The sequence below is a fragment of the Pristiophorus japonicus genome, chromosome 3 (genome assembly GCF_044704955.1).
Source record: "Pristiophorus japonicus isolate sPriJap1 chromosome 3, sPriJap1.hap1, whole genome shotgun sequence".
In the NCBI taxonomy this organism is placed as follows: domain Eukaryota; kingdom Metazoa; phylum Chordata; class Chondrichthyes; family Pristiophoridae; genus Pristiophorus; species Pristiophorus japonicus.
In genome coordinates this window covers 167,870,787-167,895,860 of record NC_091979.1, presented here as the reverse complement: position 1 = coordinate 167,895,860, position 25,074 = coordinate 167,870,787, and the positions used below count along the sequence as shown (strand labels likewise).

General features: G+C 43.6%; 1 protein-coding gene across 1 annotated transcript in view; it reads right to left on the bottom strand.

The window, feature by feature from the left end:
• Nucleotides 1-25,074, bottom strand: part of col6a3 (collagen, type VI, alpha 3) — a 227,734-nt gene that overhangs the window by 155,409 nt on the left and 47,251 nt on the right. The window contains exons 7-12 of the mRNA XM_070873789.1: nt 19,227-19,841; nt 12,761-13,399; nt 11,041-11,646; nt 8,375-9,013; nt 6,216-6,800; nt 736-1,356 (exon numbers count right to left, since the gene is read on the bottom strand). Of these exons, the coding sequence (XP_070729890.1) occupies nt 736-1,356; nt 6,216-6,800; nt 8,375-9,013; nt 11,041-11,646; nt 12,761-13,399; nt 19,227-19,841 (3,705 nt within the window). The remainder of the gene's footprint in view (nt 1-735; nt 1,357-6,215; nt 6,801-8,374; nt 9,014-11,040; nt 11,647-12,760; nt 13,400-19,226; nt 19,842-25,074) is intronic.

The following is a 25,074-nucleotide window of genomic DNA, read 5'->3' as shown; positions in this document are numbered from 1 at the left end:
ATCGTCAAGCTCAAGAATGGGCAAACATGCAGAAAACACGTTGATCAGATAAAGCTGCGGCACACGGATGAACCAGAACAGAGTGATGTAACAGTGTGATCTTGTGATGTAATCACTTTGGGCCCTAATAAAGCAGAGCCAGGTTTGTACCTGTGTTAGTTTACAGTATTCAATCTATCGAGTTATTACATACATAACACACACAATGATGAAATTGTGAGGAAAAACTATCAGCAGGAGTTACTTTTCCTATTGTACGGCTGACACTGGCACATTGTTTTATTACTTTTCTTTCCCTGAAGCTGCTAGCAACATTTAAGTGACCTGAAAATTCAAAGTAAGATATCCTTCGATATAATTTGGTCATTCTGATGTTATACTAATGTAAGTCTGTCTTTTACTTACATAGAATTGCATAGAGTCTACAGCACAGAAACAGGTCATTCTGCCCAACCAGTCTATGCCAGTGTTTATGCTCCACACAAGCTTACTCTCATCCCTCTTCATCTATCCCTATCAGCATATCTTGATGTTGCTTTCTCCCTCGTCTGTTTAGCTAGCTTCCCCTTAAATGCATCTATGCTATTCGCTTTAACTACTCCTTGTGATAGCGAGTTCCAGATTCTTACCACTCTTTCGGTATCCACACATTTCACACGAGTGTGATCAATAAATCTATTTTACACAACTACCAGTGCAATACTAATTGAACAAGACAGTGAACAATCCTGGTACCTTCAGCGATAGTAACTGCTGGAGCAATTATCGTTGACAAAGGTGTCATTACTGGTGTTGATAATGATGTCATCACCTGAATCTGTATAGCGGGCAGAGAGCGGAATTCCTTTACATTGAAGACCAAACTGGGGTCACTTGCGATCTCTTTTATCTGTGCTGGATCTGCTTTCCCGCCTCCGACAGCAAAGGTTATTACAGCAGCTCGCTTCAGGACATCTGCCGATGATTTGATATAATCTCTGGACTTCCCACCAGTGATTAGCACCAATATCTGAGGAACACCTTCCTCTTTCCTACTTCCTGCAGATTTGGTAAAGTGGTTTCTAAGGACGAAGTCCAGAGCTGCTCCAGTGTTAACCGTTCTGCCACCTTTCACTTTGAGCCCTCTCACATGAGACACAAGCCCAGCTTTTGTTGAGTAACTGTTTAGATAGCATTCCGTTTTTACATCATCACTGTACTGTACCACAGCCACTTGTACTCTGTCACTTCCAATGTTCAAGTTCTCAATTAACCTGGTGATGAATTCACGGATATGAATAAAATTAACATTCCCAACATTAACTGATCCGTCGATAAGGAACACGATGTCTCTCCTGCTCACTTCCTGTGGTACAACTGGAAAAATGAAAGGATTGTGATTCACAGCAGATCATATGAATTCTCTCGATATTGTGCAAAAGTAACAAAATGTCTCTTCTCACTAGTGGTCAGTATTGTGAGAAATCATTCAATTCTGCATCACATGGTTCTGTTTGTTAGAGAAACACTGCTTGTTTTAAGTTACTGGACTGTAAACTTACTGTGTGGTCTTTAACCAGTGTTATGAAGCCCATCACTGGTCATGTGTTTATAAGTTGCTTTTATATTATCATTCTCATTGCAGTCTTATGAAATTGATCTCCGCTTTCCTCTATTTACAAGTGTCTTCAGAGTAAGGTCTCTCTATAGGCCAGCCGGGCCTCTTATTTGAAGTTCAGAAACTTAATTGTTAGAGCAATACATATGCACGAGAGAGGATCAGAAGCCACTTAATCCCCTGGCATATTCATACACCTACATTGTGGGTCTCCAATGCTCGAATTTCTTGGCTTATGAGTTATTTATACTTACAGGCATAGCCGAAGATAAGAAAATTGCACTCCGCTGTCAGCTGCACTCCTCTGACGTAAAAGCACCTTATTTAGACTGGTAGAAGATAAATGATTGGCTTGACTCAGAATTAGAGATAACACACACTGAGCGTGAGTTTCTGTGCAGTAATTTGCTGCCATCAGCACATTCCCAAAATTCCTCGCAGCATCAAACTGGTTTAATGCAAGTCAACTCGCATGTCCTGCAAGATGTATTTGAATTATTTAAAAGCTTGTTAAACTCAAATAAGAAATTATTGTGCAAATGTGCATGTGATCTTCCAGCCCACACCATGTTAATGATGCTCATGTTGCATCTGTGAGGTCCTTCAATCTCCTGTGCAATAGTCGCTGCCAAATAATTATGCATGATTGCATGGTTTCCAGCGAGTGTCCTTGATGACCATATATTAGCATGGATAGAGGATTGGCTAACTAACAGAAAACAGAGTTGGGATAAATGGTTCATTCTCTGGTTAGCAATCAATAACTAGTGGGGTGCCACAGGATCAGTGCTGAGACACCAACTATTTACAATCTATATTAACGACTTGGAAGAAGGGACCGAGTGTAACGTGGCCAAGTTTGCTGATGCTACAAAGATGGGAGGAAAAGCAAAGGACACAAAAAATCTGCAAAAGGACATAGACAGGCTTAGTGAGTAGGCAACAATTTGGCAGATGGAGTATAATGTAGGAAAGTATGAGGGCATGCACTTTGGCAGAAAAACAATCAAAGAACAAATTATTATTTAAATGGAGAAAGATTGCAAAGTGCTGCAGTACAACGGGACCTGCGGGTACCTGTGCATGAAACACAAAAGATTAGTATGCAGGTACAGCAAGTGATCAGGTAGGCCAATGGAATCTTGGCCTTTATTGCAAAGGGGATAGAGTATAAAAACAGGGAAGTCTTGCTACAGCTATTCAGGGTATTGGTGAGGCCACACCTGGAATACTGCGTGCAGTTTTGGTTTCCATATTTATGAAAGGATATCCTTGCTTTGGAGGCAGTTCAGAGAAAGTTCACTAGGTTGATTCTGGAGATGAGGGGATTGACTTATGAGGAAAGTAGGTTGGGCCTCTACTCATTGGAATTCAGAAGAATAAGAGGTGATCTTATCAAAACGTATAAGATTATGAGGGGGGCTTGAAAAGGTGGATGCAGAGAGAATGTTTCCACTGATGGGGGAGACTAGAACTAGAGGGCATGATCTTAGAATAAGGGGCTGCCCATTTAAAACTGAGATGAGGAGAAATTTCTTCTCTCAGAGGGTTGTAAATCTGTGGAAATTGCTGTCTCAGAGAGCTGTGGAAGCTGGGACATTGAATAAATTTAAGACAGAAATAGACAGTTTCTTAAATGATAAGGGGTTATGGAGAGCGGGTGAGGAAGTGGAGCTGAGTCCATGATCAGATCAGTCATGATCTTACTGAATGGCGGAGCAGGCTCAAGGGGCCGTATGGCCTACTCCTGCTCCTATTTCTTATGTTCTTATGTTCTTATCTTAGGGAAATCAAGGTTTTCCCACTTACTCCAGGTTAGACAGTTGGATCACTGGAGAAAATTGATACCCACTTCAAATTGTGATACCATTTCTTTCCCCATCTTCCCAAGCAAAGCACATGCAATGACATACATGAGCATGCAGCAACACAGCTGTGCAAGCATTTGGCATGCTGAATCATTAGGCTGAATCTTAACTCTCCAAAACTGGTGGCTTGGAGTGAATTCAGAGGTTACAATTCAAGAAATTTAAAACAGGAAACAAACCCATCCTCTTCTGGTTTTAACGGAGGTGGGAGGAGGGGTGGGTGACCAATCCGCTCGCAGCAGGCAGGTTGGTTATTTAAATATTATAATGAGGTTACGTGAGTTAATTTTTAACAGTCATTCTAATTATAACTCACGTCAGCCAGGTTTCCAAGGCCTCGGAAAATGCGGCAGCTGAAAGATGGTGAGAAGGGCTGATTGCATGAGGTAACCACTGCTTGTGGGCCAGGAGGAGCAGGAGTGCTTCCTGCACCCCCACCAAGCTACACTGTAACCCCACCCTGTGATTTGTAGTTCCACCCTCACCATCGGACCCCCCCCCCCACCCCCGATAATCATCGGACACCCCCAGCAATCACACCCTCCTCTGCAACCACCAGCTGCACCACCCCCCCCCCCCCCAACCACCATCAGACTCCCGCTCTAACCATCGGACACCAGCCCACCACCCCCCCGCAGTCGGAAGCCCCCCCCACCCCCGACCACCATTGTACCCCCACCCCCACCCCGCCACAATTGGACATGCACCCCACAATTGGACACCCCCCCTCGCCCCCGATCAACATCGGACCCACTCCGGCCACCAGCTGTGCCTCGATCATCATCTGCCCCACTACCATGATCAGAACTATGCCCCCCCCCCCCACCCCCACTGCGATCGGAACTCCCCCACAAGATTGGGACACCCCCATGATTGGGAACCCTACCCCACCCACTAGACCTAACTGCTCACAGCCCAGCTCAGCTGCAGCCTTGTGCTGCAGGCTTCTTCACCAACAGGCCAACAGCCTGTCAATCAGGCTGGCTGTGAGCTGGAAACCGACAGAAAAAAATTTAAAGGAGGCCTGCAGTTAAAAATTGCAAGACATTCGTGATATAATTCTTCCGGGTTTTCTGACCTCAAAACAACCCCCCACCCCCTGGCATGGAACCTGCCTCCGGGCTAAAATCCAGGTCATTAGTTCTGATACCTGTACCACAGCAGAGGAGTTCTGCAATATACCCTGGTATGAGTTGGAAGAATGTTAATGGTGTGCTGAACAATATGAATGTTTGTGGAAAATAAACAGCAATCATCTATAGCACAGGAGGAGGAAGCAGACTATGCTAACAAGGACATGGCAGAAGCTCAGCAACCACGGCAGCAAGTACCATGAATTTGACAAGCTTTGATTTAGGACTCCTTTTCTTTGAAGTCTATATTTGTATCATTGGATTTTTTAAATTCCATAATCATTCCTATCAGTGCCGTTTAGATGGAAACCATTGTTTTTGGAAACCAACAATGACCATAATGTCTTGTGTTTTTATTTAAAATAATAATCAAGGTGTGCTGTGTGGTTAACATGTGTCACAGGGCCTACCCCTTATGGCAATGTAGACTAGTGCCTGAAGGTATTTGTACTCTGCTACTCTACATAGGTATGAAGGTTTCTTGAAGACCTAATGTACCTGGCCAGGTACTTCTGCAGGTCTTAATTTGTAACTCTTGATTTCTATCTTCTCTTTTCTCCCTTCATTCCACATGGAAATCACACTCTCCACAGCTGAATTGACATAAGTGTGCCATTTATACTGGATTCAACAGCTATTTAACTCCATTTAGTTGTGCTTAACTTTCAGCACATCCTAATGGACCATGAGTTTCCAGGAAATGCCAAGTAAAATTGTGCTGTCTTGCACGTGCAATTATAAAGGATCAAAAGCATTACCTCTCATTGAATATATTTCAGCCCATTTACTCCTTTCTTTGTTTGGGATGTTTGTATCAGTTAAGAATAGATGATTTATGTCTTTCATTCAACTATTTGAAACCTATCACAGGTCGGCTTTATTTTCTGCTTCCATAACACTATCATTTAGTTAAATGATAAGAACATGACAAGGCCATTCAACCTATACCAGCTTCTTCCATATATATTTACTAACCATGGACTCTATGTCATCTAATCTCTCAAGAGGAAGTCCTTTGTAAATATTATATTCCTTGATTCTCAAAATATATATAGCCAAGTTCCAGAATATCCATCCATCTTCACATCTTCATTCGACCCTGATCTGCAAAAATAACCCCCCCAACTGCTGCCTGCTCCAGCAGTAGAGAACCAGTGTATTTATCGTCAGGAGTCTATAGACATATTGCTCTGACTTCGTGCTTCCAGTGGGGAACCACAATTTCTTGGCGATTATAAGCAATTTGGATCAGGTTGTGCATGATTTTCCAACTACTAAAATTAACAGCTGGAAATTCATGCACAGCACATGACTGAAGTTCCAATATCCACTCTGCAAGGCTCCTCACCAGAAATATAGCTGGAAAATTGCCTCTTATTTTTACTCCTAGAACCAGTTCTGTTCTCAAACAGATATATACCCTGTTTGCTTTGAAGGAGTGAAGTGACTCACTCTCAAATAATATTGCTAGGGTCTGTTCCCAAAACACACAACTCTGATGGTAAGGGTGAGTGGGAAAAACTTCCTCATCTTAATCTCACTTCAGGACTGTTATTTTGTACCTGTGTCTCCTGGTTTTGTGCTTCCCGTGCAACTAAATTTGTGAAAGACTTTTACCTTCAGTGGGTGGAACTGGTTCTTCAATCACAAACACTGTTCTAACTTTAGATAGCAGCGCTTGTTGGATAGTTTGCAATTCCTGGAAGTCGTTCAGTTTCAAAACAGATTCTGGATTAGATACGATCTGTTGTAGCTCTGATGTGTCTGCACTCTTGGCTCCGATAGCAATGGGCATTATACCAGCCTGTTTCACTGCATCTGCTGCCTGTCCAACATCATCTCTGGATTTCCCGGCAGTGATGAGCACCAGGGTTTGTGAAGCTCCAGTATCTTTTCTGCTCCCAGCAGATGGACTGAAGACGTTCTTTGTGACATAGTCCAGTGCAGCACCAGTGTTGAGGGGTCTTCCTGTTTTCAGTCTCAGCTTGTTTGCTGCATTCAATATGTCAGTTTTAGTTGAATGACTATTGAGGCCAAATTCAAGTCTCGGGTCAGAACTGTATTGTACCACAGCAACTTGATCTTTGTCAGGTCCAATATCGAGCTCCTGAATTACTTTAGTAAGAAATTCACGGACTTGAAGAAATGATTTCCCCATTCCAGGAGAGCCATCGATTAGGAAGACGATATCTCTTTTCAAGGCTGAAGAGATTCAAAATAAAATGAATGTAGATAAATACAATGTAAATACTTGATTAAAGATTCAAGATGTATAGTGAGGAAATATTAAGCGAGTGTTTGTTTAAAAAAAAATTACAGAAATTTGAAATTTAAGAACTGTTCGCTGTTGCTCTGTTTTCTGTACCACACCCTCATTGGAATGGAATGCTGTTCTTTTGAGACCATTTCATTATACGTTAGAAACCTGTATTGTTGATATTAGTGGATGAACAGTTAATCTATTTGTATAATATTCCTTTTTTTGCTACTTTAACACATGTTAAGCCATTTAAAATAAATGGGTTAATGCCCATGTAACAGAGGTATGTCCTACAAACAATTTAAACTTATCTTTTGCTAATATTCCCAATAGTAATTTCCAGGCCTATAATTTTATGTGGAAGATGAAGAGCTCAAATTGTACTTTTAATGTTATGTATAATTTTGGACATCTCAGCCTTCAATTTACATGAAGGTTCTTCTGATTTCTCAGTATAATTTTGGCAGCAGAATCATCAGTTCTTGAGTTACTGAAGGACAGCCAACACAGATTTGTAAAAGGCAAGACATTTTAACACATTTAATAGAGTACTTTAAGGAAATAATGGAGCGACATCCATAACCGAAGGATTAACTGAATAAATGTGGAGCTCACAAGATTGAAGTTCACGCAACAAAAACGTTCATTGGAATATTGAGCACACAGCCAATGCATAATAAAAGTGAGCATCCTTTTCGCAATTTACTAATCATGGCTCACTATCCTGTGTGTCTGAGATTCATATTAGTGCTCCTGTCTTTCAAGCTCTTTGCCAGGCAGGCTACATCACAAAATATGACCCTATGTCCCGAGATGGGTTGTCGAAGAAGATCTGAAGAAGATGGTGTGCTATGTGCATCACATTGAATGGGCACGGTGTAATCGAGTATCGCAATCCTCGCCTCTGTTTTCGGGGGCTATCCAATTTAGCCCCTTTGTTTCTCCAAGTGTCAGTTGATGTGCTAAGGAAAGGTTGCTGAGCATCTAGCAGTGCGTGCGTCAAAAGGCAGGAAGTTGGGACACGGACTGAACTTGCCATTTGGTGCTCCCAACGTTGACCTTCATGCAACAGGAGCGTTCAGTGGAATATTGAGCAGACAGACAATGCATAGTGAAAATGAGTGCACCCATTTTACAATTTACTAATTAGTCTCACTATCCGATGTGTCTGAGATTCAAATTAGTGCTCCTGTCTTTAAAGCTCTGTACTAGGATCACTACATCATAAAATCTAACTCTATTCCCCGACATGGGTTGTTGAAGAAAATCTGAGAGTTATTGGTGAGGGTCCTGCAATCTAGCAGCATCAGAAATCCAGAATGACAGTGAGGGTAGGGGGCAGGTGGATATGATGTCAGGCAACAAATCACTCAAGCCCCTCCTCCTGCATCTCCGGTCTTGTGTGGTATTTTTGACAGGCACTGGATTTTTGAGTATGTAAAAATTGTTTATAAATATATTAACACTACTAATATTGCAATAATAGCTGAAAAACCAATAAACACAATTCAGATACCTTCTGCAGTTGGAACAGGTTGTTCTTCAATTTTTATTGTTGGTTCTTCAATATTAACTGTTGGGACAGTCAGAGTTATCAATGGTATTATCATCTGATTCTGTGTATCTGGCAGAGAGCGGAATTCCTGTACACTGAAGATTAAACTTGGGTCAATTGCAATCTCTTCTAACTGTGCAGTGTCTGCATTCACGGCTCCGACAGCGAAGGTCATGACAGCAGCTCGCTTCAATGCATCCGCTGGTGCTTCTACATCATCGCTGGACCTTGCAGCAGTAACAAGCACCAAAAACTGAGGAACATCTTCCTTTATTCGACTTCCTGCAGCACTAGTAAAATAGTATTTAATGGCAAAGTCCAGCGCTGAGCCAGTGTTGACTGTTGTCCCACCTCTCAGGCTGAGGCTCCTGACATGAGACAAAAGTTCAGCTTCTGATGAATAAGTGTTTAGATAGAACTCAGCTTCTGTATCATCACTGTACTGTGCCAGACCTACTCGCACCTTGTCACGTCCAATGTCCAAGTTCTGAATTATTCTTATGATAAAGTCACGGACAAAAGGTAAATTTGTATTTCCAACATTATCTGATCCATCAATAAGGAACACGATGTCTCTCTCGCTCATTTCTTTTGGTAGAACTAGAAAAAAAAATTACACATCCGGTCATACAAAATCCCTCGAAATTACATAACACCTGGTAAATCTGCTCTCAATGGCAGGAGTCAATGTAATCGTTTTTTTTTACAAAATATCCTAAATTCTGCAACAAATGGAGACAATCATTGATATGTTCTCTGTGTTTCTCGGACCTCCAACGGAGACTTGCACTAACCCAAATCCATAAGTGGCAAAAAAAAGGTGGCTGAAGTTCCAGTAGACCTAAGAAACATCCACAAACTATAGAAAAGGTGACTGTGACATCTCCTGTGGCCGCAGGTGTCTTGTACACATAATATCCTCATGGACATTCTCAGAACCACAGCATTGAACAATGAGGTAAAACCAAGCTGAATATGAGAAACTTTTCTTCAAATGCACAAAGTATAACTTCCTCAAACCAGTGCCACTCCTACGAGGTACGCACGCGCCCATGGGGACCCTGCAAATTCCGGTTTAGGTATGCGAAGCGCATGCGACTTAACCCGGCACTGGCGATCTGTCAAATCATCCACCGCATCCGAAAGTATTTGCCCAACTCCTGCCCAGCAAATGTCCTTCAAATTCTTTCGACTGAAGAAAGCAGACATAAGACCTCGTGTTATCAGCATAATACTTTTAAAGTACAGAAAAATATTTTTAAAAATAATTTAAACATTTAAAACCTGTTAAATATGGCAAGTTTATTATTAGACTCTTTAAAATATATAAATGTATTTTTCAAAAAATTATATTTTTGTTTTTAATAATTAAATTCCATTTTTATTAATTTGAAATATGTGATGGGATTTTTTTTGTTATTTTCAGTGATTCTGTGTTTTTTGGGGAATTCCCATTCATACTTATGGTGGTTTTGTATATACAGAATTCATCATCATAGGCAGTCCCTCGGAATCGAGGAAGACTTGATTCACCAATAAAGTGAGTTCTTTGGTGGCTGAACAGTCCAACACGAGAGCCACAGACCCTGTCACAGGTGGGACAGACATTCGTCGGGGGAAGTGGGTGGTGGGACTGGTTTACTGCACGCTCCTTCCGCTGCCTGCACCTGACCTCTTCACGCTCGCAGCGTTGAGATTCGAAGCGCTCTGCGCACTCCCGGATGTTCTTTCTCCATCTAGGGTGGTCTTCGGCCAGGGTCTCCCAGGTGTCAGTGGTGAGGCTTTGAGGGTGTCGTTGTAGCATTTCCACTGCCCACCTTTGGCTCGGTTGTCATGAAGGAGCTCCGTGTAGAGCAAGTACTTAGGGAGTCTCGTGTCTGGCATGCGAACTAAATGGCCTGCCCAGCGAAGCTGATTGAGCGTGGTTAGTGCTTCAATGCTAGGGATGTTAGCCTGGGCGAGGACACTGATGTTGGTGCATCTGTCCTCCCAGTGGATTTGCTGGAACTTGCGGATACATCGTTGGTGATATATGTCCAGCGACTTGAAGTGTCTTCTGTATATTATTACCATAAGTATAAATGGGGATCCCCTACTCTGATAGGTTAGGCCGCCCTCATGATCCCATTGATGCATACGAAACCCTTATGCTCCTGGGATACATGTGTGCCTACGAAGGCCTTCACGTAGAGGGCCAGGACCACAAGTCCATGAACCTCCAGGACTACCAGGTAGATTCATAGAAATTTTTCAGGTTGGAGGTATCCACCTGAGCCTCCGATCGCAATTTCTGGGCCAACATTGAGCTTAAAGCCAACGGCAGAGCCTCATACTAACTGAGGTCTTCGTAGACGCAAATGTATCGCAGGGGCATAAGGGCTTCGTGTGCATCAATGGGATCACGTGGGCCGACCTAACCTATCAGAGTAGGGGGATTTCTTATTGTGAATTTCATATGGTGAATTTACAATTCAGTCAATTAAGAAACATGGTGGAAAAATGTACAGATTGTGCAACCTCAGTCGTGGTTAGCTCCCTCTTACAATATCGGTAAATTTCTTTACTTTAATGTTCTCTTACATAAATTGAGTAAACTAAATCAATCATAGTTTTTCAAAGACATTTACCTTCAGTGAGAACAGTTTGTTCTGCAGTGGGAAGAACTGGTTCTTCAATCACAAATACTGCTCTAACTTTAGATAGCAGCGCTTGTTGGATAGTTTGCAATTCCTGGAAGTCGCTCAGTTTCAAAACAGATTCTGGATTAGATACGATCTGTTGTAGCTCCGATGTGTCTGCACTCTTGGCTCCGATAGCAATGGGCACTATACCAGCCTGTTTCACTGCATCTGCTGCCTGTCCAACATCATCTTTGGATTTCCCGGCAGTGATGAGCACCAGGATTTGTGAAGCTCCAGTATCTTTTCTGCTCCCAGCAGATGGACTGAAGACATTGTTTGTGACGTAGTCCAGTGCAGCACCAGTGTTGAGGGGTCTTCCTGTTTTCAATCTCAGCTTGTTTACTGCATTCAATACGTCAGTTTTAGTTGAATGACGATTGAGGCCAAATTCAAGTCTTGGGTCAGAACTGTATTGTACCACAGCAACTTGATCTTTGTCAGGTCCAATATCGAGCTCCTGAATTACTTTAGTAAGAAATTCACGGACTTGAAGAAATGATCTCCCCATTCCAGGAGTGCCATCGATTAGGAAGACAATATCTCTTTTCAAGGCTGAAGAAATTCAAAATAAAATTAATATAGATAAATACAATGTAAATACTTGATTAAAGATTCAAGGTGTATAGTGAGGAAATATTAAATGAGTGTTTAAAAAAAAAATTACAGCAATTTGAAATTTAAGTACTGTTCGCTGTTGTTCTGTTTTCTGTACCACACCCTCATTGGAATGCAATACTGTTCTTTTGAGACCATTTCATTATACTTTAGAAACCTGTATTGTTGATATTAGTAGATGAACAGTTAATCTATTAGCACAGATGTTAATCAATTTAAAATAAATGGGTTATTGGCCATGTAACAGAGGTATGTCCAACAAACAATTTAAATTTACCTTTTGTGAATATTCCCAATAGTAATTTCCAGGCCTATAATTATATAAATGGAAGATGAAGAGCTCAAATTATACTTTTAATGTTATGTATAATTTTGGACATCTCGGCCTTCAATTTACATGAAGGTTCTTCTGATTTCTCAGTATGATTTTGGCAGCAGAACCATCAGTTCTTGGGTTACTGAAGGACAGCCAACACAGATTTGTAAAAGGCAAGACATGTTTAACTCATTTAATAGAGTACTTTGAGGAAATAATGTAGCGATGCCTATAACCCGAGGATTAATTAAATAAATGTGGAATTGAAGTTCACGCAAAAGAACGTTCATTGGACCAGTGAGCACACAGCCAAAGCATAATAAACGTGAGCACCCATTTCACAATTTACCAATCAGGCTCACTATCCTGTGTGTCTGAGATTCAAAATAGTGCTCCTGTCTTAGAAACTCTTTGCCAGGCGGGTTACATTACAAAATCTGACCCTATGCCCCGAGATGGGCCGTTGAAGAAGATCTGTGAGCTTTAAGGGAGGGTCCTGGAGTCTAGCAGCACTGGAATGTGGATCCAGAAAACCAGAATGACAGTGAGGGTAGGAGGCAGGTGGAGATGATGTCAGGCAACAAATCACTCAAGCCCCTCCTCCTGCATCTCCGGTCATGTGTGGTATTTTTGACAGACATTGGATTTTTGAGTATGTGAAAATTGTTTATAAATATATTAACACTACTAGTATTGCAACAATAGCTGAAAAACCAATAAACACAATGCAGGTACCTTCTGCAGTTGGAACAGGTTGCTCTTCAATTTTTATTCTTGGTTCTTCAATAATAACTGTTGGAACAGTCAGTGTTATCAATGGTATTATCATCTGATTCTGTGTATCTGGCAGAGAGCGGAATTCCTTTACACTGAAGATTAAACTTGGGTCAATTGCAATCTCTTCTAACTGTGCAGTGTCTGCATTCACGGCTCCTACAGCGAAGGTCATGACAGCAGCTCGCTTCAATGCATCTGCTGGTGCTTCTACATCATCGCTGGACCTTGCAGCAGTAACAAGCACCAAAAACTGAGGAACATCTTCCTTTATTCGACTTCCTGCAGCACTAGTAAAATAGTATTTAATGGCAAAGTCCAGCGCTGAGCCAGTGTTGACTGTTGTCCCACCTCTCAGGCTGAGGCTCCTGACATGAGACAGAAGTTCAGCTTCTGATGAATAAGTGTTTAGATAGAACTCAGCTTCTGTATCATCACTGTACTGTGCCAGACCTACTCGCACCTTGTCACGTCCAATGTCCAAGTTCTGAATTATTCTTATGATAAAGTCACGGACAAAAGGTAAATTTGTGTTTCCAACATTATCTGATCCATCAATAAAGAACACGATGTCTCTCTCGCTCATTTCTTTTGGTAGAACTGGAAAAAAAATTATACATCTGGTCATACAAAATCCCTCGAAATTACATAACACCTGGTAAATCTGCTCTCAATGGCAGGAGTCAGTGTAATTGTTTTTTTTTTACAAAATATCCAAATTCTGCAACAAATGGAGACAATCATTGATATGGTTATACATGTGGACTTGTATTTACTCTGTACAGCCACCAGAGGGCTCATCCCATAATCCCTTGGGAGCACAGGTATTTAAGGAGGCTTCACAGGTTGGAGAGGCATTCTGGAGACCTGCAATAAAAGACTAAGCTCACACTTTACTTTGAGCTCACAGTGTTCAGTCTGACTCTTTCCCCATACTCAACAACTGGCGATGAGATACAGATAGCGAACCCAAAGATGCAGAGAACAGTGGGCATCCTGGAGAAATTTTCGGAGGGAGATGATTGGGAAACTTTTGTGGAGCGACTCGACCAATACTTCGTGGCGAATGAGCTAGATGGGGAAGAGAGCGCTGTCAAACGAAGGGCAATCCTCCTCATCGTCTGTGGGGCACCAACGTATGGCCTCATGAAGAGTCTGCTCACTCGAGTGAAATATCCGGAGAAATCGTACGACGATTTGTGCACACTGGTCCGAGAGCATTTGAACCCGAAGGAAATCGTTCTGACGGCGAGGTATCGGTTCTACACCTACAAAAGGTCTGAAGGCCAGGAAGTGGCGGGTTATGTCGCCGAGCTAAGACGCCTTGCAAGACATTGCGAATTTGAAGGATATTTGGAGCACATGCTCAGAGACTTTTTCGTACTTGGCATTGGCCACGAAAACATACTTTGCAAACTTTTGACTGTAGAGACCCCAACCTTGAATAAGGCCATAGCGATAGCCAAGGCATTCATTGCCACCAGTGATAATATGAAGCAAATCTCTCAGCACACAAAGGCTGCTACAAGTACTGTGAACAAAGTAACATTGTTTTCGAATCGTAACGTACAGGGCAGGTCATACATAACTGCAGCTGCACATGCGCAGGTGACTCAGAGTCCACCATCAAGGGTGATGAATGCAAGGCCATTAACACCTTGTTGGCGCTGCGGGGGTGATCATCGTTTCCATTCATGCCGATTCAAAGAGTAGTTTGCAAGTGCTGTGGAACAATGGGACACCTCCAACGAGTGTGAGGGGGGCTGCTAAGCCTGTTAAACCTGCTAACCACCATGATGCAGAGGAGGACAGATTCATGGAGGATCACGATGAACCGGAGCCTCAGATAGAGGAAGCAGAGCTACATGGGGTGCACACATTCACCACGAATTGTCCCCCGATAATGCTGAATGTTGAACTAAATGGATTCCCGGTGTCAATGGAGCTGGACACAGGCGAGAGCCAGTCCATCATGGGCATAAAGACTTTCGAAAGATTGTGGTGCAACAAGGCCTCAAATCCAGTCTTAACTCCAGTTCGCACGAAACTAAGAACTTACTCGAAAGAACTGGTTCCTATAATCGGCAGTGCTACCGTAAAGGTCTCCTACGATGGAGCAGTGCACAAGCTACCACTCTGGGTGGTACCAGGCGATGGTCCCACGCTGCTCGGCAGGAGCTGGCTGGGAAAGATACGCTGGAACTGGGATGACATCTGAGCGCTATCGCCCGCTAACGACACTTCGTGTGCCCAGGTCTTAAACAAATTTCCTTCGCTTTTTGAACCAGGCATCGGGAAATTACAAGGAGCAAAAGTGCAGATCCACCTAATTCTGGGGGCGCGACCCATCCATCATAAGATGAGAGCAGTACCGTACATGATGAGAGAAAGGGTAGAGATCGAGCTAGACTGACTGCAAAGAGAGGGCGTCATTTCACCAATTGAGTTCAGTGACTGGGCCAGTCCTATTGTCCCAGTCCTCAAAGGGAGATGGCACCGTCAGAATCTGTGGCGATTACAAAGTAACTATCAATCGTTTCTCCCTGCAGGACCAATACCCACTACCAAAGGCCAACGACCTCTTTGCAATGCTGGCGGGAGGAAAGACATTCACGAAGCTGAATCTGACTTCAGTCAACATGACGCAGGAACTGGAGGAATCATTGAAGGCCCGCATCTGCATCAACACACATAAAGATCTTTTTTTTTGTAAAAGATGCCCGTTTGGAATCCAATCAGCGGTGGTGATATTCCAGAGAAACATGGAAAGTTTACTGAAGTCGGTCCCGCACACCGTGGTCTTCCAGGACGGCACCTTGGTCACAGGTCGGAACACAGTCGAGCACCTGCAGAATCTGGAGAAGGTTCTTAGTCAACTCAACCGCGTGGGGCTCAGATTAAAACGCTCGAAATGGAGTTCTTGGGAAAGAGGATTGCGGCGGACGGCATCAGGCCCACCAACACGAAGACGGAGGCAATCGAGAACGCACCGAGGCCACAGAATATGATGGAGCTGCGGTCGTTTCTGGGGCTCTTGAACTACTTTGGTAACTTCTTACCGGGTCTCAGCACCCTGCTAGAACCACTACATGTCTTACTACGAAAAGGGGGCGAATGGGTTTGGGGCAAAAGCCAGGAAAATGCCTTTGTAAAAGCGAGAAAATTGTTATGCTCAAACAAATTGCTTGTGTTGTATGATCCATGTAAGCGTTTGGTACTAGCATGTGATGCGTCATCATATGGCGTTGGGTGTGTATTGCAACCAGCTAATGATTTCGGGAAACTGCAACCAGTTGCTTATGTATCCAGAAGTCTGTCTAAGGCTGAGAGAGCCTACAGCAGGATTGAAAAAGAAGCGTTAGCGTGTGTCTATGGGGTAAAGAAAATGCATCAATACCTGTTTGGGCTAAAATTCAAATTGGAAACTGACCATAAGCCACTTATATCCCTGTTATCTGAGAGTAAAGGGATAAATACCAATGCATCGGCCCACATCCAGAGATGGGCGCTCACGTTGTCTGCATACAACTGCGCCATCTGCCACAGGCCAGGCACAGAAAACTGCGCCGACGCTCTCAGTTGGCTGCCATTGCCCATCACGGAGATGGAAATGGCGCAGCCCGCAAATCTAGCATTAGTTATGGAAGCATTTGAGAGTGAGCAATCACCCGTCACTGCCCGGCAAATCAAAACCTGGACAAGCCAGGACCCCTTATTATCTCTAGTCAAAACCTGTGTGCTTCACAGGAACTGGTCCAGTGTCCCAGTGGAAATGCAGGAAGAAATAAAATCGGTCCAGCGGCGCAAAGATGAAATGTCTATACAGGCAGACTGCCTTCTGTGGGGCAATCGAGTAGTGATCCCCAAGAAGGGCAGAGACACCTTCATCAATGACCTCCACAGTACCCACCCAGGCATCTTAATGATGAAAGCGATAGCCAAATCCCACATGTGGTGGCCCGGTATCGATGCGGACTTAGAGTCCTGCATTCGCAGATGTAATACATGCTCGCAGTTAAGCAATGTCCCCAGGGAGATGCCACTAAGTTTATGGTCTTGGCCGTCCAAACCATGGTCTAGGGTACATGTCGGCTATGCAGGCCCGTTCTTGGGTAAAATGTTCCTTGTGGTTGTAGACGCGTACTCCAAGTGGATTGAATGTGAGATAATGTTGGCTAGCACGTCCGCTGACACTACTGAAAGCCTGCGGGCCGTGTTTGCCACACACGGCTTACCCGATGTCCTGGTGAGTGATGTTTTACAAGTGCCGAGTTCAGGCAGAGAGAGCAGTGCAAAGTATCAAGCAGGGCTTGAAGAGGGTAACTGAAGGCTCACTGCAGACTCGCCTATCATGAGTCCTGCTTAGCTACCGCACGAGACCCCACCTACTCATTCCCACCTGTTGAACTGCTCATTAAAAGAGCACTCGTTAGTTCACCCTGATCTACATGAACAGGTAGAGAGCAGGCAGCTTCAACAAAGTGCATATCATGATAGCACAAATGTGTCACGCGAGATTGAAATCAATGATCCTGTATTTGTATTAAGTTATGGACAAGGTCCCAAGTGGCTTCCCGGCACTGTCATGGCCAAGGAGGGGAGCAGGGTGTTTCGGGTCAAACTTTCAAATGCACTCATTCACCGGGAACACTTGGACCAAATCAAACTCAGATTCACGGACTATCCTGAGCAACCCACCTCGGACCCTACTTTTTTTGAACCCCCAACATACACACCAGTGGCAACCGACACCATGTTTGACCACGAAGTAGAACCCATCATCCACAGCAGCCCAGCAGGGCCCAACACACCAGGCAGCCCAGCAAGGCCAGCTGCACAGCAGCTCAGTGAAGGCCCAACAAATTATTAAACAATACCAGCTTTCACACTGAGACGATCAACCAGGCCCCAGATCGACTCATATTGTAAATAGTTACACTATTGACTTTGAGGGGGGAGTGTTGTTATCTATGTGAACTTGTATTTACTCTGTACAGCCACCAGAGGGCTCATCCCCTTAGTCCCAAGGGATCCCATAATCCCTTGGGAGCATAGGTATTGAAGGAGGCTTCACAAGTTGGAGAGGCACTCTGCAGACCTGCAATAAAAGACTAAGGTCACACTTTACTTTGAGCTCACAGTGTTCAGTCTGACTCTTTCCCCATACACAACAATGGTCTCTGTGTTTCTCGGGTCTTCAACGGAGACTTGCACTAAACCAAATCCATAAGCGGCAAAGAAAAGGCGCCTGAAGTTCCGATAGACCTAAGCAACATCTACAAACTATAGAAACGATGACTGCGACTTCTCCTGTGGCCGCAGGTGTCTTGTACACATAATATCCTCATGGACATTCTCAGAACCACAGCATTGAACAATGAGGTAAAACCAAGCTGAATATGAGAAACTTTTCTACAAATGCACAAAATATAACTTCCTCAAACCAGTGCCACTCCTACGAGGTACGCTCGCGCCCATGGGGATCCTGCAAATTCCGGTTTTGGTATGCGAAGCGCATGCGACTTAACCCGGCACTTGTGATCTGTCAAAACATCCACCGCATCCGAAAGTATTTGCCCAACTCCTGCCCAGCAAATGTCCTTCAAATTCTTACGACTGTAAGGCCTGGTTTTATTAGCGTAATACTTTAAATACAGAAAAATATTTTTAAAAATTATTTAAACATTTAAAACCTGTTAAAATTAAAATATGTAAATTTATGTTCCAAAAAATTAAATTTTAGTTTTAAATAATTCATTAATTCCACTTACTAATTTGAAATATGTGATGGGATTTTTTTAAAGTTATTTTCAGTGTTTCTGTGTTTTTTGGGCTATTCCCATTCATACTTATGGTGGTTTCATATATACAGAATTAGCATAAGTACGAATGGGGATCCCTACTATGATAGGATAGGTCGGCCCACGTGATCGCAGTGATGCATACGAAATCCTTATGCTCCTGGGATACATGTGCGTCTATGATGGCCTTCACGTAGAGGGCCAGGACCACAAGTCTATGAACCTCCGGGACTACCTGGTAGATGCGTAGAAATTTTTCAGGTCAAAGGCATCCACCCACGGGAAGCCTCCGATCGCAATTTCTGGGTCAACATTTTGAGCTTAAAGCCAACGGCAAAGACTCAAATTAACTGGGGTCTTCGTAGACGCAAATGTAACCCAGGAGCATAAGGGTTTTGTATGCATTAATGGGATCACTGGACCGATCTAACCTATCAGAGTAGGGGGATTTCTTATGGTGAATTTAGAATTCAGTCAATTAAGAAACATGGTGGAAAAATGTACAGATTGTACCACCTCAGTCTTCGTTAGCTCCCTCTTCTTACAATATCTTTCTTTCTTTCATTTCATGATTTCTTACCTAAATTGAGTAAACCAAAGCAATCATAGATTATCAATACTTTTACCTTCAGTGAGAACAGTTTGTTCTGCAGTGGGAAGAACTGGTTCTTCAATCACAAACACTGCTCTAACTTTAGATATCAGCACTTGTTGGATAGTTTGCAATTCCTGGAAGTCGCTCAGTTTCAAAACAGAATCTGGATTAGATACAATCTGTTGTAGCTCTGATATGTCTGCACTCTTGGCTCCGATAGCAATGGGCACTATACCAGCCTGTTTCACTGCATCTGCTGCCTGTCCAACATCATCTCTGGATTTCCCGGCAGTGATGAGCACCAGGATTTGAGAAGCTCCAGTATCTTTTCTGCTCCCAGCAGGTGAACTGAAGACATTGTTTGTGACATAATCCAGTGCAGCACCAGTGTTGAGGGGTCTTCCTGTTTTCAGTCTCAGCTTGTTTACTGCATTCAATACGTCAGTTTTAGTTGAATAACTATTGAGGCCAAATTCAAGTCTTGGGCCAGAACTGTATTGTACCACAGCAACTTGATCTTTGTCAGGTCCAATATCGAGCTCCTGAATTACTTTAGTAAGAAATTCACGGACTTGAATAAATGATCTCCCCATTCCAGGAGAGCCATCGATTAGGAAGACAATATCTCTTTTCAAGGCTGCAGAAACTGAATATAAACATAAAGGTATAAGATCATAACTTATCAATAATATTATTAGAAGTCTCATACAGGAAGTAGAAATTTGTCATGTGTTATTATCAGTATTGATATTTCCGATGGCTGAATGCTGTATTTTGTACTGGGAGTTGTGGGCGTTTCCTATTCCCACCCATCATTTATGCTTCTCCCACCTTCTTGCACCTATAATGTCCTCAATCCCTTCACCTTCCCACCATCCCTTCTTCACCACTCATTCACTTCCAATCCTACTCCTAATCAGTTCCCTTGGATTATGTGGAATCTATGGCCCCAAGTTTCCACATGATTTGCTCCTGATTTTTAGGAGCAACTGGTGGAGAACGGAGTATCTTAGAAATCGCAATTCTCCACATTTAAGTTTTCTGCAGTTCTAGTCAGGTGCAACAGTTTCACTTTGGAACAGAATTTTTTTTTCAAAAGGGGGCGTGTCTGGCCACTGACGCCTGATTTGAAAGTTTCCACAGTGAAAATGTACTCCAAACGAACTTAGAATGGAGCAAGTGAAGATTTTTGTAGGCCTGAAAAAACCTTGTCTACACATTAAAAAAATCAGGCGCAGGTTACACATTAGGCATCCGAAACGAGGTCGGGGTGGGGGGGGGGGGTGAAGGGAAGTCATTAAATTCTATAATAAATCCTTAGTTATACTTATACAAATATTATACAAATAATTCCAACCTGAATAAAAATTTATAAGCAAAGAAAAGATTAAATAAACCATGTTCCTACCTGTGTGAAAGTGCTTCAGGCAGGGAGAAGGCTGCAAGAAGCCTCACAAGTTGAGGCAGCCGTTCCCGACGGCAGGGGGGGGGGGGGAGGCAGTGAGGGCCCGACTGACGGCAGCGGGGGGGAGGCAGGGAGAAGGCTGCAGGAAGCTTCAGAAGTTGAGGCAGCCGTTCCCGACGGCAGCGGGGGGGAGGCAGTGGGGGGGAGGCAGTGAGAAGGCTGCAGGAAGCTTCAGAAGTTGAGGCAGCCATTCCCGACGGCAGGGGGGGGGGAGGCCCCCCTGCCGTCGGTCAGGCCCGTCGGGAAACGGCTGCCTCAACTTCTGAGGCTTCCTGCAGCCTTCTCACTGCTGCAAGAAGCCTCAGTGCTGATCATGGAAGGGTAATGTGGTTTTATTAAAAAATGTTAAAAATTGAACAGCGACAAAGAACGACAAAAATGGCCGAGTGCCAATGTTTCCTTCACACTGCGCGTGCGCGAACGCTCCAACATGCATGCGCAGGGTTGCCGGCACGAAAAAAACTCATTTAAATGATACCCGCCCCCTCCTACTTACAAAATCGGCGCGAGTGGTAGGCTCCGCCCCCTGGGCGCCGCGCCAAGCTGACATCGAGCTGCAAAGCACTCGAAAATAGCGCGTTTTTTTTCAGGCGCCGTTTTCAGCGCGAAAAACGGGCGCCCAGCTCGGAGGGGCGCCTGTTTTGCCGCGTGTGGAAACTTGGGGCCTATATGTGGAGGGCTGCGAAACTCCAAAGGGCAGAAAACGTTAGTGTGAGTTGTGTACAGACCACCAAACAGTAGTAGTGAGCTTGGGGCTGGCATCAAACAGGAAATTAGGGATGCGTGCAATAAAGGTACAGCAGTTATCATGGGTGACTTTAAACTACATCTAGATTGGGCTAACCAAACTGGTAGCAATACTGTGGAGAAGGATTTCCTGGCGTGTATAAGGGATGGTTTTCTAGACCAATATGGCGAGAACCAACGAGAGAGCAGGCCATCCTAGACTGAGTCTTGTGTAATGAGAGAGGATTAATTAGCAATCTTGTCGTGCGAGGCCCCTTGGGGAAGAGTGACCATAATATAGTAGAATTCTTCATTAAGATGGAGAGTGACACAGTTAATTCAGAGACTAGAATTCTGAACTTAAAGAAAGGTAACTTCATAAGAACATAAGAACATAAGAATTAGAAACAGGAGTAGGCCATCTAGCCCCTCGAGCCTGCTCCGCCATTCAATAAGATCATGGCTGATCTGGTCGTGGACTCAGCTCCACTTACCCGCCCTCTCCCCGTAACCCTTAATTTCCTTATTGCTTAAAAATCTATCTATCTTTGACTTGAAAACATTCAATGAGCCAGCCTCAACTGCTTCCTTGGGCAGAGAATTCCACAGATTCACAACCCTCTGGGAGAAGAAATTCTTTCTCAACTCAGTTTTAAATTGGCTCCTCCGTATTTTGAGGCTGTGCCCCCTAGTTCTAGTCTCCCCCACCAATGGAAACAACCTCTCTGCCTCTATCTTGTCTATCCCTTTCATGATTTTAAATGTTTCTATAAGATCACCCCTCATCCTTCTGAACTCCAAGGAGTAAAGACCCAGTCTACTCAATCTATCATCATAAGGTAACCCCCTCATTTCTGGAATCAGCCTAGTGAATCGTCTCTGTACCCCTTCCAAAGCTACTATATTCTTCCTTAAGTAAGGTGAACAAAACTGCTCGCAGTACTCCAGGTGCGGCCTTACCAATACCTTATACAGTTGCAGCAGGACCTCCCTGCTTTTGTACTCCATCCCTTTCGCAATGAAGGCCAACATTCCATTTGCCTTCCTGATTACCTGCTGCACCTGCAAACTAACCTTTTGGGATTCATGCACAAGGACCCCCAGGTCCCTCTGCACCGCAGCATGTTGTAATTTCTCCCCATTCAAATAATATTCCCTTTTACTGTTTTTTTTCCCAAAGTGGATGACCTCACACTTTCCGACATTGTATTCCATCTGCCAAACCTTAGCCCATTCGCTTAACCTATCCAAATCTCCTTGCAGCCTCTCTGTGTCCTCTGCACAACCCGCTTTCCCACGAATCTTAGTGTCATCTGCAAATTTTGTTGCACTACACTCTGTCCCCTCTTCCAGGTCATCTATGTATATTGTAAACAGTTGTGGTCCCAGTACCGATCCCTGTGGCACACCACTAACCACTGATTTCCAACCGGAAAAGGACCCATTTATCCCGACTCTCTGCTTTCTGTTCGCCAGCCAATTCTCTATCCATGCTAACACATTTCCTCTGACTCCGCGTACCTTTATCTTCTGCAGTAACCTTTTGTGTGGCACCTTATCGAATGCCTTTTGGAAATCTAAATACACCACATCCATCGGTACACCTCTATCCACCATGCTCGTTATATCCTCAAAGAATTCCAGTAAGTTAGTTAAACATGATTTCCCTTTCATGAATTCATGCTGCGTCTGGTTGATTGCACTATTCCTATCCAGATGTCCCGCTATTTCTTCCTTAATGATAGTTTCAAGCATTTTCCCCACTACAGATGTCAAACTAACCGGTCTATAAGTTACCTGCCTTTTGCCTGCCCCCTTTTTTAAACAGAGGCGTTACATTAGCTGCTCTCCAATCCGCTGGTACATCCCCAGAGTCCAGACAATTTTGGTAGATTATAACAAATGCATCTGCTATAGCTCCCGCCATCTCTTTTAATACCCTGGGATGCATTTTATCAGGACCAGGGGACTTGTCTACCTTCAGTCCCATTAGTCTGTCCAGCACTACCTGCCTAGTGATAGTGATCATCTCAAGGTCCTCCCTTCCCACGTTCCTATGACCAGCAATTTTTGGCATGGTTTTTGTGTCTTCCACTGTGAAGACCGAAGCAAAATAATTGTTTAAGGTCTCAGCCATTTCCACATTTCCCATTATTAAATCCCCCTTTTCATCTTCTAAGGGACCAACATTTACTTTAGTCACTCTTTTCCGTTTTATATATCTGTAAAACTTTTACTCTCTGTTTTTATGTTTTGCGCAAGTTTACCTTCGTAATCTATCTTCCCTTTCTTTATTGCTTTTTTAGTCATTCTTTGCTGTTGTTTAAAATTTTCCTAATCCTCTAGTTTCCCACTAACCTTGGCTTCCTTACACGCATTGGTCTTTGATTTGATACTTTCCTTTATTTCCTTGGTTATCCACGGCTGGTTATCTCTTCTCTTGCCGCCTTTCTTTTTCACTGGAATATATTTTTGTTGCGTATTATGAAAGAGCTCCTTAAAAGTCCTCCACTGTTCCTCAATTGTGCCACCGTTTAGTCCTTGTTTCCAGTCTACTTTAGCCAACTCTGCCCTCATCCCACTGTAGTCCCCTTTGTTTAAGCATAGTACGCTCGTTTCTGACACAACTTCCTCATCCTCAATCTGTATTACAAATTCAACCATATTGTGATCACTCATTCCGAGAGGATCTTTTACGAGGAGATCGTTTATTTTTCCTGTCTCGTTACACAGGACCAGATCCAAAATGGCTTGCTCCCTTGTAGGCTCTGTTACATACTGTTCTAAGAAACAATCCCGTATGCATTCTATGAATTCCTCCTCCAGGCTACCCCCTGCGATTTGATTTGACCAATCGATATGTAGGTTAAAATCCCCCATAACTACTGCCGTTCCTTTTTCACATGCCTCCATTATTCCCTTGATTATTGCCCGCCCCACCATGAAGTTATTATTTGGGGGCCTATAAACTACGCCGACCAGTGACTTTTTCCCCTTACTATCTCTAATCTCCACCCACAATGATTCAACATTTTGTTCATTGGAGCCAATATCATCCCTCAAAACTGCCCTGATATCAACCTTTATTAACAGAGCTACCCCACCTCCTTTCCCTTCTTGCCTATCTTTCAAGCCACGTATTCATCTGTGCTATCCTGCGATTCCTACTCTGACAAGCACGTGGCACTGGTAGCAATCCCGATATTACTACTTTTGAGGTCCTACTTTTTAATTTAACTCCTAGCTCCTTAAATTCGGCTCGTAGGATTTTATCCCTTTTTTTACCTATGTCATTGGTACCAATGTGCACCACGACAACTGGCTGTTCTCCTCCCTTTTCAGAATGTCCTGCACTTGCTCGGAGACATCCTTGACCCTTGCACCAGGGAGGCAACATACCATCCTGGAGTCTCGATTGCGGCCGCAGAAACACCTATCTATTCCCCTTATGATTGAATCCCCTATCACTATCGCTCTCCCACTCTTTTTTATGCCCTCCTGTACAACAGAGCCAGCCATGGTGCCATGAACTTGGTTGCTGTTGCTCTCCCCTAATGAGTCATCTCCCTCAACAGCACTCAAAACAGTGTATCTGTTTTGCAGGGGGATGACCAGATGGGACCCCTGCACTACCTTCTTTGTACTATTCTTCCTGCTGGTCTTCCATTCCCTAGCTAGCTGTGGATCC